Raw genomic sequence first — 14,581 nt, 5'->3', positions numbered from 1 at the left:
TAGACCTTGATCTGCTTATGACCCCCCAACTGCAATCCGTCTCTGACCTTAGCCAAGACTTGACAAATGATTACAAATCAGAGACTGTCATGGATTGAACTGAGAGAGCATCTTTTCCTATAAGTGCCTCTCTGCTCTTAAGATTCAGTATATAAAACCCACTGGTTATTCTACCCTCCATTGGTCAAGATGGCGCTTTTCTGTGGCAGTCCCAAAGCTATGGAATCAGGTGGCTGCTGAGATTCAGTGTTGTAATCTTGGCCCATTTAAATGAACTGTAATCAATGTGGCTGCTAACATGCTCCTCTGGAAAGGTTTTTTGTTTCTACTCTGACTGCTGTTTAGTGGCTGTTCACATTTCCCCTTTCACAGTTTCCACATGTGCCATATTTTTTGCTCTATAGGACGCACCTTTTCCCCTCCAAAAATGAAGGGGAAATGTGTGTGCATCCTATGGAGCGAATGCAGGCTCCTTGTCTTCAGCGATAGCAACGCGGAGCCTCCGAAGCGCAAAGGGAGCACTTCCTCTGCGCTCTGGAGGCTTCGTGTTGCTTTCGCTGAAGCCTGGAGAGTGAGAGGGGTCGGTGCGCACTGACCCCTCTCGCTCTCCAGGCTTCAGGGATTGCCGCCTGAAGCCTTCGGAGCGCAGCGCGAGTTCCCGCTGTGCTCTGCAGGCTTCGGGTTCAGCAAAAGGAACCTGAAGCCTTTGGAGTGCAGCGGGAACTCGCGCTGCTCTCCGAAGGCTTCAGGGATCTTTGAGGCTGGCAGTGGGGGAAAGCAGCGCTCCCCCCCACCGCCAGCCCCACAAGGTCAGGGGGCAGCGGGAAGGCTTCCACCCGCCAGCCCCAAAGAGCAGGTCGAAAGGAACCCGAAGCCTCCAGAGCCCAGTGGGAACTCCCGCCGTGCTCCTGAGGCTTTGGGTTGCCTTCACTGAAGCCTGGAGAGTGAGAGGGGTCAGTGCGCAGCGACCCCTTCCGCTCTCCAGGCTTCCAAGGTAGCAGCCTGAAGCCTCGGAGGCTTCGGGTGAATGCACCTTGAACGCACAAAACGCACCCTGAACGTACAGCTTCCATTTCTCCTGCTGCTTCGCTGGAGGGGCGCTGTGCAGAGAGGGGGATAATTTCCCCCCCTTGTTCTCCCTCTCTAAAACAAGGTGCGTCCTATGGTCGGGTGCATCCTATAGAGCGAAAAATACGGTATTTTGTTCTAAAACAGCTCCCTGCCTTGAGAAGCCCTGTTATTAAAAGATGGGTTATAAATCTTTTAATTAACTGACTGACAAACAAACCAGATCTCCTGGGATCCAAAGTGGAGAGGAGTTACTAGTTGCTCACATGGCTGCTCCTTCCCAGACTCCTCCATGCCCACAGGAACGAGGAAATCACTTACCTTGACACCCCTTTAATAATGAAGACTTTATTGGAGTGCTGCTTTTCCAATGTGCTCATCACATCATACAGGTCATGGTTTAGCTACAAGCAGCAGCAACAAGAAAAGCAAATATCATTACCCAGTAATTAAGAAATTACTGCTATTCACTTATTCACGTAAAATAATTAATCCTGACTGACTGCTTCAAGTCAATGAGTGTTTCAAGCTTATTGGTTTATTTAAAATGTTTCTCAGACACTTTTCACTGCAATGCAGTTCCAGAGCGGGCTGTAATTAAAACAGAAATCCATCTCCTATTACAGCCACTCATAAAACATGGCAGATATATGGCAAATAAAATAAAATAAAATAAAATGACATGAATATCCAGCAAAGGCCTGGGTGGAGACACACTTTTTCAGCTGGAAACGCAGACAGGTAGTCCCCAGCCATATCTCAGAGGGGAGGGAAATGGACCGCTGGGATGCCACCACCAAGAAGGCTCTGGAGCTTCTGATAGAAGTGGCAGACACAGGAGAGCCCCCTTGCCAGATTTCAACAACCAGACAAATCTATACAGGAGGAGTCATTCTCTTAGGTATCCTGGCCCCAAGCTGTGTAGGACTTAATGTTGTCACTGCCTGCTTTATATCCCCTTCCTCTTGGAACTTTCCTCGGGGTACATCAGCTGACAGCTGCCCTTTCATATATTTTTGAGATTTAAAAATAAACAGCAGTTCCCTGCCCTAGAGGCACTTTAACAATATTAGAAAGGAAGAATGATGTCTGTTCCAATCATCATTCTTCCTTTCTAATACCAATAGTCCTGGTACTCCAGTCCCGTTCTGTAGACTTACTCGGACTGAATTGATTCCTGGATAATACCAAAATACGTATCGGATGGGTAAATAGTAATAATAAAATGTGTGTGTGTGTGGGGGGAGTTATTCTTGTTATTATTATGTATTTTGTCTTTTTTTATCTTGTACAGTGGTAGCTCGGGTTACATACGCTTCAGGTTACATACACTTCAGGTTACAGACTCCGCTAACCCAGAAATAGTACCTCGGGTTAAGAACTTTGCTTCAGGATGAGAACAGAAATCATGTGGCGGCGGGGGCGGGAGGCTCATTAGCTAAAGTGGTGCTTTAGGTTAAGAACAGTTTCAGGTTAAGAACGGACCTCCGGAACGAATTAAGTACTTAACCCGAGGTACCACTGTATTTTATGTTGTGAACTGCTTTGAGATCTATGGATAAAGGGTAGTATACAAATTTAATAAATAGTAGTAGTAGTAGTAGTGGTAATAATAATAATAATAATAATAATAATAATAATAATAATAATAATAATGTAAGCCTCAACTTAAGCAGGGATCACATTTCAGGGATTGCTCCTAAAGACAAAACTGTGTATAGTCAAAACACATTGGATGCAATGGCGGGTGGGTTTGTCAAAGTCTTTTCTGTCCCCTTCCATTTTTTTTTGCCAAGTTAGTAAAGCTGAATGCACACAAGTTGTGTGCGTGTGTGTGTTTGTGTGGGAGAGCGAGCGAGAGAGAATGCAACTCAGCTGGCTATTACAATGAAGTAGGAATTATGTGCACCACTTTCAAATCCTGACTTCTGTGCGTTGTTGGTTGGTTTCCATTGGGACTGCTGGGGTAGAAGGCAGTTTTGGCACCATCCTACAAGGGCAACGCTGAGACTAGGGGCCACTCCCAGGATTGGTACAAAAACAGGCTGGCTGAGGGCGGATAGAAGCCAATGATGCAGCGCGCCCATTTGTCCAAATGGCCCACATGTATGACACGGTTGCTCATTTACCTTGCTCATTTCCTTGTAGAAGACATCTCGCAAGTTGGAAATATTCTGGAATATTGTCACATAGCACCCAATTCGGCTGGAGAAGCAAAAAGATAAAAAAACTAAGCCCAAATGTTAACTGGGTTGGGGCCACACAATAAAGAAGAGTATTATGGCAAGTGCTGAGTTTTCTGGGACCCGGGAAGAGCAGAATGAAGTAGTTCAGCCATGTGTGGTTCACTGAACTAGTTCAAAAATCTCTGCACACCTGAAAGTAATTCCCATAAGTGTTGGGTGAACTAAATGTGAATTAAATTCATTTTGGGATAGAACTCTGAGCGATTTCTAGTTCATCTTCTTCCCCTCACTCCCAGCAGTAGGCCTTCCATTAAAAAGGCAAGCCGATTGGACATCTATAAAGAAAGTTAGACAGCAAAATGAACAAGTTAAAAAGCACAGGTCCCCTTATGGGTGCTTGGGGGGAGGGCTCCATTTCTACATCTCTCCATTGACAGAATGGCCTATTTATTCCTATGCTTCCTGTTTCTTTTCTTTTTTTAAAAAATAATATTTATTAGATTTCCAACAAATTAAACACAACACTACAAAAAACCAAAAAAGAAAAAACATACAATGCAATACAATACAAAATAAAATAAACAAACAAAACAAAACAAAACAAAAACCATTTAAAACACAATCCAATTTCAACATCTTATCTTTCTTTCCCTTATTTCCTCGACCTCCTCACACTTCCCTTTTTGTATTCCACTTCTGTTAATTGTTTCAGCAATTCCTTTCCATCTTCCTCTGTTTTCTATCCTATAATTGTCTTAACACATTCTAACCACATTTTTCCCTTTAAAGCTCTATTAATCTATTTATACTTAAATCCTTATAGCATTTCTACTAAAGCCATATAACTTCATTCCAACATTTTTCTAACGTTCATTAATTTTACAGTATTTCTGTAAATAGTCTTTAAACTTTTTTCCAGTCTTCTTCCACCGACTCTTCCCTATGCTTCCTGTTTCTTATCCAGATCCTGATCCACAGGAGGACCTCACCTCTTTCTCTAAGACTGTTGTGCACAATTTTGGTTTGTCTACACAGTGGCATGCAGAGGAAATGCTTGAAAATCACTCCCAAGTCTTTAATATACAGTAATTGTAATTCATTTGTTATTTTTTTGGTTGCATTTATTTTTTGCGAATTAAAAATTTTGTTTTTTAAAAATTACTTCCAGGGCAGCACAGGAAAATGAAACAAAGTGAAATATAATGAAATGTGACAAGAAAACTGGTGTAGATACAGCCTAACAGCACACTTAGGTAAAGGTAAAGGGACCCCTGACCATTAGGTCCAGTCGTGACCGACTCTGGGGTTGCTGCGCTCATCTCGCTTTATTGGCCGAGGGAGCCAGCGTATAGCTTCCGGGTCATGTGGCCAGCATGACTAAGCCGCTTCTGGCGAACCAGAGCAGCACACGGAAACGCCGTTTACCTTCCTGCTGGAGAGGTACCTATTTATCTACTTGCACTTTGACGTGCTTTCGAACTGCTAGGTTGGCAGGAGCTGGGATTGAGCACAGGAGCTCACCCCGTTGCAGGGATTCGAACCGCCGACCTTCTGATTGGCAAGCCCTAGGCTCTGTGGTTTAACCCACAGCGCCACCCACGTCCCTTAGCAGACTTAGAGATGACACCAAATGCTGAAATGCCATTGTGTCTCTACCCTCTCTTCATCTTGTAGTGTTTAGCCAGTGAATGTCTTGATGGGCCATTCTATTACCATGTGTTTCTCTGCTCTCACTCTATCTGTAAAGTCACACCTCCATTAACAACCCCATGGGGATTGACTAGGCGAAATGTTCATGACTGGGTCCATAGTCACCTAGCTAGCTTTGTGGCTAAGTGGAGATTTGAACCTTTATCTCCCTGATTTATGCCTGATGCTTAAAATACTACACCACACTGTCCTCTCAGAATGTGAGACGTTGTCCTGTTGGGCTGTGTATGTGATAAAGCGGAGCCATATCGGGGTGAAGGCGTCTTCTTCTGTTTGTCCCCGTGTCAGTTTCAGTTTATTAGTTAATTTTTCTAGTAGGGCTGTTTCCCATACTATTTGGTACCATTGGTCCATGCTTACTCCTGACAGGTCTCTCCAGTGTCTGGTTATGGTGTTTCTGGCTGCTGAGAGCAGGTGGGTTATGAGTTCTTTGTGGTGTAAATGGGCATTGTTGTCAATAATCCACCAATAGCATACAAATCAATATGGCTAACCTGATCCAAAACACCCACCTCACCCACACACGAAAACAAAGATCACCACAGCCAATCACAAGCAAACAATCACACCCTAGGCCAACCCCAACCTCTCTCACCACCAAAGGAACACAAGTGAACAACACAAGCAACGCTGACACCAAACTCTACATACATTAAACATAATAGAAACACCGCCACCCGACCCCACCCCATCCATCTTCCCTCTCTCCACCCCCCTTTCTTTTTTCTTTTCTTCTCCCCCTAATGCCTCAACAAATGAAACGGATTTGTAAAAATGTTACATGAAAAAAAAAATACGAGGCACTACACTTCTGTAAAACAAGAAAATCCTTAATAAAATATATATTTAAAAAAAAAGAATGTGAGACGTTAGACAGACAAGCCATTATGTAGGTTTCTACTGGGAAGTGCCACCAAAGCACACAGTAAGAGGATACCATTCCTTTCAGGATCTCAATGTTTCAGGGACAAGAGGGGGAAACTGGGTGAAGGGTTGTCATTTTTGGCAACAAACCTGTGGTCTAATGGTGACACATCTAGTCCTATCCTAAACAATCATTTTTTCACAAAAGCTATAATTCAGTTGTGTGGATTTTGCTGCCATCCTGTGGTCACCAAACTTTTCTGAATTCTGATTGAGAAGCAGCTCAGCTCATCGCTAGCCCACAAGATATTTCAGGTGGCTAATCCTTTGTCTTTGTCCTCTTGGTATTCGGACTGCACTTTATGTGATGTGTTGTCAAAAGGCCGTAGGGGTAAGGCACTGCAGCCAGAGACGAGGGAAGAGTTTGGATGCACGGACTAAGAACTCCAAGCAGCAAGTCGTCTGAGAAACAGTTGCTCAGTCAAAGGAGATGTACCAACAAGATCAGCAGGTTTTCTAAATCAACAGCTCGATGAAAGTGATACTCCACATTTTCCCCAAAGAGACACACTGCTAGAACTAGTTCCTATCCCTGACTGCAGAAAGCACACAACACATAAACCTATTAGCTGAAAATACACACATGGGTGGGGGCAGTAGGAAGAAATGTGCTGGCTCTACTCCCCTTCTATCACCCTTCAACTTGTGGAAGAGGAGAGTCTGAAGCAAGGAGTCTCCTGTCCTCATGGATGGAGACTCCCTGCATTGTTCGGAACCTTGATTTCCCAGGGTTCTAGAATGCACAGGGTCTGGAATCTCCAGAAGCACAGAAAGCTCTCCCACATTAGACCTTTGACTTCCGCTACTTGTAATGCCATTGAAACAGCAACGAAGGAAGAAAAAGTGTTGGTGTTGACCTTCAAAGCCCTAAACGTCCTCAGCCCAGTGTACCTGAAGGAGCATTTCCACCTCCATCGTTCTGCCCGGACACTGAGGTCCAGCTCCGAGGGCCTTCTGGTAGTTCCCTCACTGAAGGCCTTCTTGGTAGTGGTGCCCGCCCTGTGGAACGCCCTCCCATCAGATGTCAAGGAAATAAACAACTATCAGACTTTTAGAAGACATCTGAAGGCAGCCCTGTTTACGGAAGTTTTTAATATTTGATGTTTTATCATGTTTTTAATATTCTGTTGGGAGCCACCCAGAGTGGCTGGGGAGGCCCTGCCAGATGGGCAAGGTATAAATAATAAATTTATCATCATCATCATCATCATCATCATCATCATCATCATCATTTGTCCCCACTGCCCCTTCCCCGTGTTTGTTTTACCCCTATAGCACCTGAAGACAGCTTTATTGTGCAAACACCCATGTGAACACAGTAATTCCCAATACCTTGGTATCTGCTGAACTGTGGGGAAGCAATTGTTTGATATTTGCCCGTTGATAGTCAAGACCCACCCAGAACGTCCAGTGGATTCAAGGTAGAAGAAAGGAGTTTCCAACTAAACACCAGGAAGGCCTTTCTGAGTGTAAGAGCTATTAAGACTGTTTTCCCTGGGGAGGTTGTGGACTCTTCTTTGCTGGAGGTTTTGAGCAGAAATTGGAGGGCCATCTCCCATGGATGTTTCAGCTGAGATCCCTGCATTACAGGGGGTTTGAGTACATGACCCTCAAGGTCCCTTCCAACTCTACAGTTCTATGATTCTAACTTACCTTGGACTTGCGTGGAAACAATTTATAAGTTGCATTTTATGCCCGGTGTTAATATATCCTTTCACCCCATTTTTACCTTCCAGCCTGGGTTCATCGCCAGCAAGCTTAGTCCCAGAGTTCAGCAATGAAAGAAGCATCAACTCTACCTGTATTTCCTAGTCACCAGCACAACCACACTTCTTAGATTCAACATTCTGCTTTGAGATTCTCTGCCATTTGCACCCTGATCTTTGTTCCCATGCCTAACCTGTTGTAAAGGTCCGGCAGCTCTTCTCTTAGTTCCTTGTTGAGCTCTTCAAACACAGCTTGGGCTTTGTAGAACTCTTCTTCGGCCTGCAGGACCCAAGAGTTTATTAGAGACACAGGAAATTGAGAGCATTAACAGTGTAGACATGCCAGTGGACTGCAGACTCACATCCCGCTTACAACCCTCCCCCCATGTGAAATGTTAGCCACATGTAAACCAGGCTCTGACTACCAAGGATCCTGAAGACAAGGAGAGAGAAAAGGGAGGGATTGTAGAACCTCTTTCCCCACCTGTCATTCATCTGTGCTCATCTACCATTGAGCAACTAATTGTCCCAGCATCAGCACCACCCATCACACATGGGAAAACAGCCTCTAAAGAAGAGATAAGACAATCATAGATGGACAATGGATGGAGAAAATTATCTGGCAGTTCCACAGTCCCCTCCACTTCTTTTCTGCTTGTCCCCAAGAACAGCATTCTAGTTTTCTCATAGGCAGATCATGGCTTACATGTGGCTACTTTTCACAGACATCACAGTGGTTGGGAGGAAGAAATAAAGTGTGATAGGTATATAGGAAGCAGAGGAACAGGGGTTAGGATCTTTGCTCCCTATATATTATGTACTTCTGGTAAGTTATGCACTCCTCCTCTAACTACTGAGCAACGTGTGGGTAATTGAAGAAAGTAGGAAAAACCACTGGACCAGTAAGATACAATCTAAATCAAATCCCTTATGAATACACAGTGGAAGTGAGGAGCAGGTTTAAGGATTAGATTTGGTGGACAGAGTGCCTGAAGAACTATGGATGGGGGTTCGTAACATTATACAGGAGGCAGCAACGAAAACCATCCCAATGAAAAGAAAATGCAAGAAAGCAAAGTGGCTGTCCAACGAGGCCTTACAAATAGCGGGGGAGAGAAGGCAAGCAAAATGCGAGGGAGATAGCGAAAGATACAGGAAATTGAATGCAGATTTCCAAAAAATAGCAAGGAGAGAGAAGAAGGCCTTCTTAAACGTGCAAAGCAAAGAAATAGAGGAAAACAATAGAATGGGGAAAACCAGAGATCTGTTCAAGAAAATTGGAGTTATGAAAGGAACATTTCATACAGAGATTACCATAATAAAGGACAAAAGTGGTAAGGACCTAACAAAAGCAGAAGACATCAAGAAGAGGTGGCAAGAACACACAGAGGAACTATACCAGAAAGATATGGATGCCTCGTATACCCCAGGTAGTGTGGTTGCTGACCTTGAGCCAGACATCCTGGAGAGTGAAGTCAAATGGGCCTTAGAAAGCACTGCTAATAACAAGGCCAGTGGAAGTGATGATATTCCAGCTGAACTATTTAAAATTATAAAAGATGATACTGTTAAGGTGCTACACTCAATATGCCAGCAAGTTTGGAAAACTCAGCAGTGGCCAGAGGATTGGAGAAGATCAGTCTACATCCCAATCCCAAAGAAGGGCAGTGCCAAAGAATGCTTCAACTACCGCACAATTGCACTCATTTCACATGCTAGCAAGGTTATGCTTAAAATTCTACAAGGAAGGCTCAAGCAGTATGTGGACCGAGAACTCCCAGAAGTGCAAGCTGGATTTCGAAGAGGCAGAGGAACCAGAGACCAAATTGCAAACATGCACTGGATTATGGAGAAAGCTAGACAGTTCCAGAAAGACATCTACTTCTGCTTCATTGACTATGCAAAAGCCTTTGACTGTGTCGACCACAGCAAACTATGGCAAGTTCTTAAAGAAATGGGAGTGCCTGATCACCTCATCTGTCTCCTGAGAAATATTTATGTGGGACAAGAGGCTACAGTTAGAACTGGATATGGAACAACTGATTGGTTCAAAATTGGGAAAGGAGTACGACAAGGCTGTATATTGTCTCCCTATTTATTTAACTTATATGCAGAATTCATCATGCGAAAGGCTGGGCTGGATGAATCCCTAGCCGGAATTAAGATAGCCGGAAGAAATATCAACAACCTCAGATATGCAGATGACACAACCTTGATGGCAGAAAGTGAGGAGGAAGTAAAGAACCTTTTAATGAAGGTGAAAAAGGAGAGTGCAAAATATGGTCTGAAGCTCAACATCAAAAAAATGAAGATCATGGCCACTGGTCCCACCACCTCCTGGCAAATAGAAGGGGGGAAATGGAGGCAGTGAGAGATTTTACTTTCTGGGGCTCCATGATCACTGCAGATGGTGACTGCAGCCACGAAATTAAAAGACGCCTGCTCCTTGGGAGAAAGGCAATGGCAAACCTAGACAGCATCTTAAAAAGCAGAGACATCACCTTGCCAACAAAGGTCCGTATAGTTAAAGTTATGGTTTTCCCAGTAGTGATATATGGAAGTGAGAGATGGACCATAAAGAAGGCTGATCGCTGAAGAATTGATGCTTTTGATTTATGGTGCTGGAGGAGACTCTTGAGAGTCCCATGGACTGCAAGAAGATCAAACCTATCCATTCTGAAGGAAATCAGAGGCTCCAATACTTTGGCCACCTCATGAGAAGAGAAGACTCCCTGGAAAAGACCCTGATGTTGGGAACGATTGAGGGCACAAGGAGAAGGGGACGACAGAGGACGAGATGGTTGGACAGTGGTCTCGGGGTTACGAAGATTCAGACATGACTAAATGACTAAACAACTACAACAATAACTAGCAAGCATGAAGTTAATGCATGAAGGGGTTAAGAACACAGAATTGTATTCCTAGACTCAGCTAGGTAACACCCCTCACCTGGAAGGAAGGTTAAGTTTTCTTCCAGGTGTGAAGCCGATTAGGCAGCACATCTGGGCTTGATCACTTCAAGCCCAGACTGCATACTCGGAAGTATTTTTCTGTATTTCTTGTAACCCAAGAATTTTCTACCTGTGTTCTTGCTGCTGCATGGAACAACCATGGATACAATCTTTGGAGTTGGTAAGCAAAGCATTTAAACTTACTAAATGGTGTGTTCTGTTCATTGTGAGAGGGGTAGAAAGACGAGAGTGCTGTAAGCAGACTGAATGGGATATGAAAAGGATCCAACAGCCTGTATTGTAGAGGAAAGCATGATTTGCCAAAAAGCAAGAATTCAAGAATCAGAGACACAATGGGAATGACATTCCTGGTTGTAAGAAACTCCTTCTTGGTCAGTGTTTGGATGGGCTCTCAAGACAGCCTTATACCTTTGCAATTTTAGCTTCATCTTTCTTCTTGGCATTCTGCAGGGCTTCCAAGTGATGCCTGCTGCTGTCATAATCCACTAGTTTTCTTCCCCGCTTAGCAATTCGCTCCTTTGAAATGAAAAATCATTTTTAGAGTCAATGCTCACTTTCTTTTTCTATTGCCATAACAAGAACATTTCAACCAAATCTGCCTCTCTGATCTGGAGGCTGATAAACCATCAAGGACAGTATTCAGAATTCAGTAGGGGAGCGAGGTGAGGACCCGTTTGCATAGCTTAAGATAGCTTCCTTGCATAGCTTCCAGCTGAAGATCAGCTGAACAGTCCTTGCTGAAGATTCCTTCTACTTGTGAGGTAAAGAATGAAGCAGGGCCTTTTTGGTTCTGGCCTCTGTGTTATGGAATACACTTCCAACAGAAGGCTGCAAAATTTCCTGCCTACAGAGTGGGCAACAGTTTTGAGCTTATTAATCTTCACACTGTGTTTTTACTCTCAGGAATGCTAGTAATCATAATTTATAGCCTGTATTTTTTTTTTTTGCAAAGTATTTAGTACTGTAAATCTTCAGGCAGGGACCAACGTATGTTCAGTTGTGTAGAGTTCCTAGCCTATTTTAGGCATTTTTATAATTTTTTTTTTACTGGTGATAAGGGCAGTTCGAGTTTTGGACCGCAAAGATCAAGATTCAAATCTCCCTGGAAGACCTCCTTCTGACCGCACACCCCAAATACTCATCATATACTGTGGCATCTTCCACAAATACTATGGCTTAGTGCAGGCATCCCCAACCTGCGGTCCTCCAGATGTTTTGGCCTACAACTCCCATGATCCCTAGCTAAGAGGACCAGTTGTCAGGGATGATGGGAATTGTAGTCCCAAAACATCTGGAGGGCCATGTTTGTCCATGCCTAGCTTAAAAGAATGATAGGAAAGGCCAGGCACCCCCCAACCTTTGGCCCTCCAGATGTTTTGGGACTACAATTCCCATCATCACTGACCACTGGTCCTGTTAGCTAGGGATCATGGGAGTTGTAGGCCAAAACATATGGAGGGCTGCAGGTTGGGGGTGCCTGGGAAAGGCCAACACACACACACACACACACACACACACACGTGTAAAAAGATTGACTTGTGAACATATTTTATATGATGATCAGGAGGAAGAAAATTTCCTCCCAGTAGCATTATGTTTCCTTGAGGACTATAAAAATCTAAAAATGGAAAGTTGAACTTTCAGTTCTGGGTACTGGATACTGCAAAATCAGCCCTGAAATACACACCTTAATTTCACTGAACTGCGTCAAGTAATTCTCCATAGTCCTGACTGCCTGATCTGCCAGTTTCTTCTCATAATCTTCCCACAGAAGGTCATTGCTCTGCAGGTAAATGGATAAACAGACATTAAAAAAATGGTGCTGGGTGGAATGTTCTGTGCAACCCCTGCCTCTCTGAAGCAACTTCTTTCTCAAGTTTTAAGGGCTTATTCTCAAGGTGTGCCATCCCTTCTTTAGAGGCTGGAGATAAACAACTGCTGGTGGATTTCTCTGTATTGCTCTTCTTGTTTCTTCAAATGCAGTTTATGCTTTCTGTTATTGGATAAGTAGGTTTGACGTAAACTTGCCTTACTGGTGTGAGCAGGAATTATGGGAAATTCTAAATAAAAGGTGACTATATGGATTAGGTGAATCTGTTTGCTGGTCCGCTGTTGCCTTTCTTTTTTTTTATAATAATTTTTATTAATTTTCCAAACATATAATAAAACAAATAACAAAACAAACCCTACAAGACATACAAACAAATAAACATGTATAATTTCTTAAACTTATTTTCAAAACCTTCTTTCCCGGACTTCCCCATACCTCCCTTTTTCTGCATCCTTATATTAACCCTTTCTCAGCAACCCTTCGTTCAGTTAATTCGCTCATTTTCTTTGTACATTCTTTAAGATTATGGTTTACAGCTGCAATTCTCTATTTCTTATAACCATAACATCTCAAGCATCATCAATTTTACAACAGTCTTTAAGATATTTTTTAAATTTCTTCCAGTCTTCTTCCACCGTCTCTCTCCCCTGGTCGCGGACTCTGCCGGTCATTTCTGCCATTCCCATATATTCGATCACCTTCGCTTGCCATTCTTCCAGAGTAGGTAGCTGCTGCATCTTCCAATACTTTGCCAGAAGAATTCTTGCCGCTGTGGTAGCATACATAAAAAATGTTTTGTCCTTCCTTGGCACCAATTGGCCTACCATACCCAGAAGAAAGGCCTCTGGCTTTTTCAAAAATGTCCATTTAAGGACCTTTTTTATTTCATTATAGATCATTTCCCAGTAGGCCTTTACCTTCGGGCAGGTCCACCAAAGGTGATAGAAGGTACCTTCCGCCTCATTACATTTCCAACATTTATTACTGGGCAGATGGTAAATTTTTGCAAGTTTGACTGGGGTCATGTACCACCTATAGATCATTTTCATTATATTCTCTCTTAATACATTACAAGCTGTAAACTTAATACCTGTATTCCATAACTGTTCCCAGTCATCAATCATTATGTCATGACCTATGTCTTGTGCCCATTTAATCATGGCTGGTTTTACTACTTGATCTTGTGTATTCCACTTCAGCAGCAAATTGTACATTCTCGACAGGTTCTTAGTATTGGGTTCTAACAGTTCTGTTTCTAATTTCGACCTCTCCCTCTGGAAACCTATTTTCCTGTCCTGTTTAAATACCTCATTTATCTGACGGTAATGCAACCAATTTCGCACCTTAGACTTTAATTTGTCAAAACTCTGCAATTTAACTCTTTCACCATCTTGTTCTAAAATTTCAGAATATTTTGGCCAGTTGGACTCCATATTTAGTTTTTTTACCTCTTTAGCCTCCATTGGTGATAACCACCTAGGGGTTTTACTTTCCAGCAAATCTTTGTATCTTATCCAAACATTGTACAGTGCTTTCCTCACAATATGGTTTTTAAAGCCTTTATGCAATTTTACCTTGTCATACCATATGTATGCATGCCAGCCAAATCTATTATCATACCCTTCCAGATCCAAAATGTCTGTATTCTCAAGAAGTAGCCATTGTTTCAGCCAGCAAAAAGCTGCCGATTCATAATAAAGTCTCAAGTCCGGCAGGGCAAAACCCCCTCTATCTTTTGCATCAGTTAAAATCTTAAAGTTTATTCTGGGCTTTTTGCCCTGCCAGACAAATTTTGATATGTCTTTTTGCCACCTCTTGAAACAGTCCATCTTATCCAAGATCTGGAGTGTCTGGAATAAAAACAACATCCTAGGCAATACATTCATCTTAATGACAGCAATTCGGCCTAACAAGGAAAGTTTCAATCTTGACCATATTTCTAGATCTTTCTTCACCTCTGTCCAACATTTATCATAATTGTCTTTAAATAGGTTTACATTTTTAGAAGTCAAGTTCACACACCCAGATATTTCACCTTTTTTGTTATTGTTAAACCTGTTTCCTTCTGAAACTTGTCTTTTTCTGCCATTGTTAGATTTTTCTCTAACACTTTAGTTTTTTGCATATTCAGTTTAAATCCTGCTACTTGACCAAAATTCTCAATTAGTTCTAAGACCCTTTTAG

At 42.8% G+C, this 14,581-nt stretch overlaps 1 protein-coding gene across 1 annotated transcript in view; it reads right to left on the bottom strand.

Moving 5' to 3' along the window:
* Nucleotides 1-14,581, bottom strand: part of BIN2 (bridging integrator 2) — a 45,822-nt gene that overhangs the window by 13,592 nt on the left and 17,649 nt on the right. The window contains exons 5-9 of the mRNA XM_082205634.1: nucleotides 12,254-12,349; nucleotides 10,975-11,082; nucleotides 7,789-7,874; nucleotides 3,198-3,273; nucleotides 1,390-1,472 (exon numbers count right to left, since the gene is read on the bottom strand). Coding sequence (XP_082061760.1) covers nucleotides 1,390-1,472; nucleotides 3,198-3,273; nucleotides 7,789-7,874; nucleotides 10,975-11,082; nucleotides 12,254-12,349 — 449 coding nt within the window. The remainder of the gene's footprint in view (nucleotides 1-1,389; nucleotides 1,473-3,197; nucleotides 3,274-7,788; nucleotides 7,875-10,974; nucleotides 11,083-12,253; nucleotides 12,350-14,581) is intronic.

The sequence above is a fragment of the Podarcis vaucheri genome (assembly GCF_965113315.1).
Source record: "Podarcis vaucheri genome assembly, chromosome: 2".
Taxonomy (NCBI): domain Eukaryota; kingdom Metazoa; phylum Chordata; class Lepidosauria; order Squamata; family Lacertidae; genus Podarcis; species Podarcis vaucheri.
The sequence above is the reverse complement of the archived record's forward strand: the minus strand, read 5'-3'. Positions and strand labels throughout refer to the sequence as shown.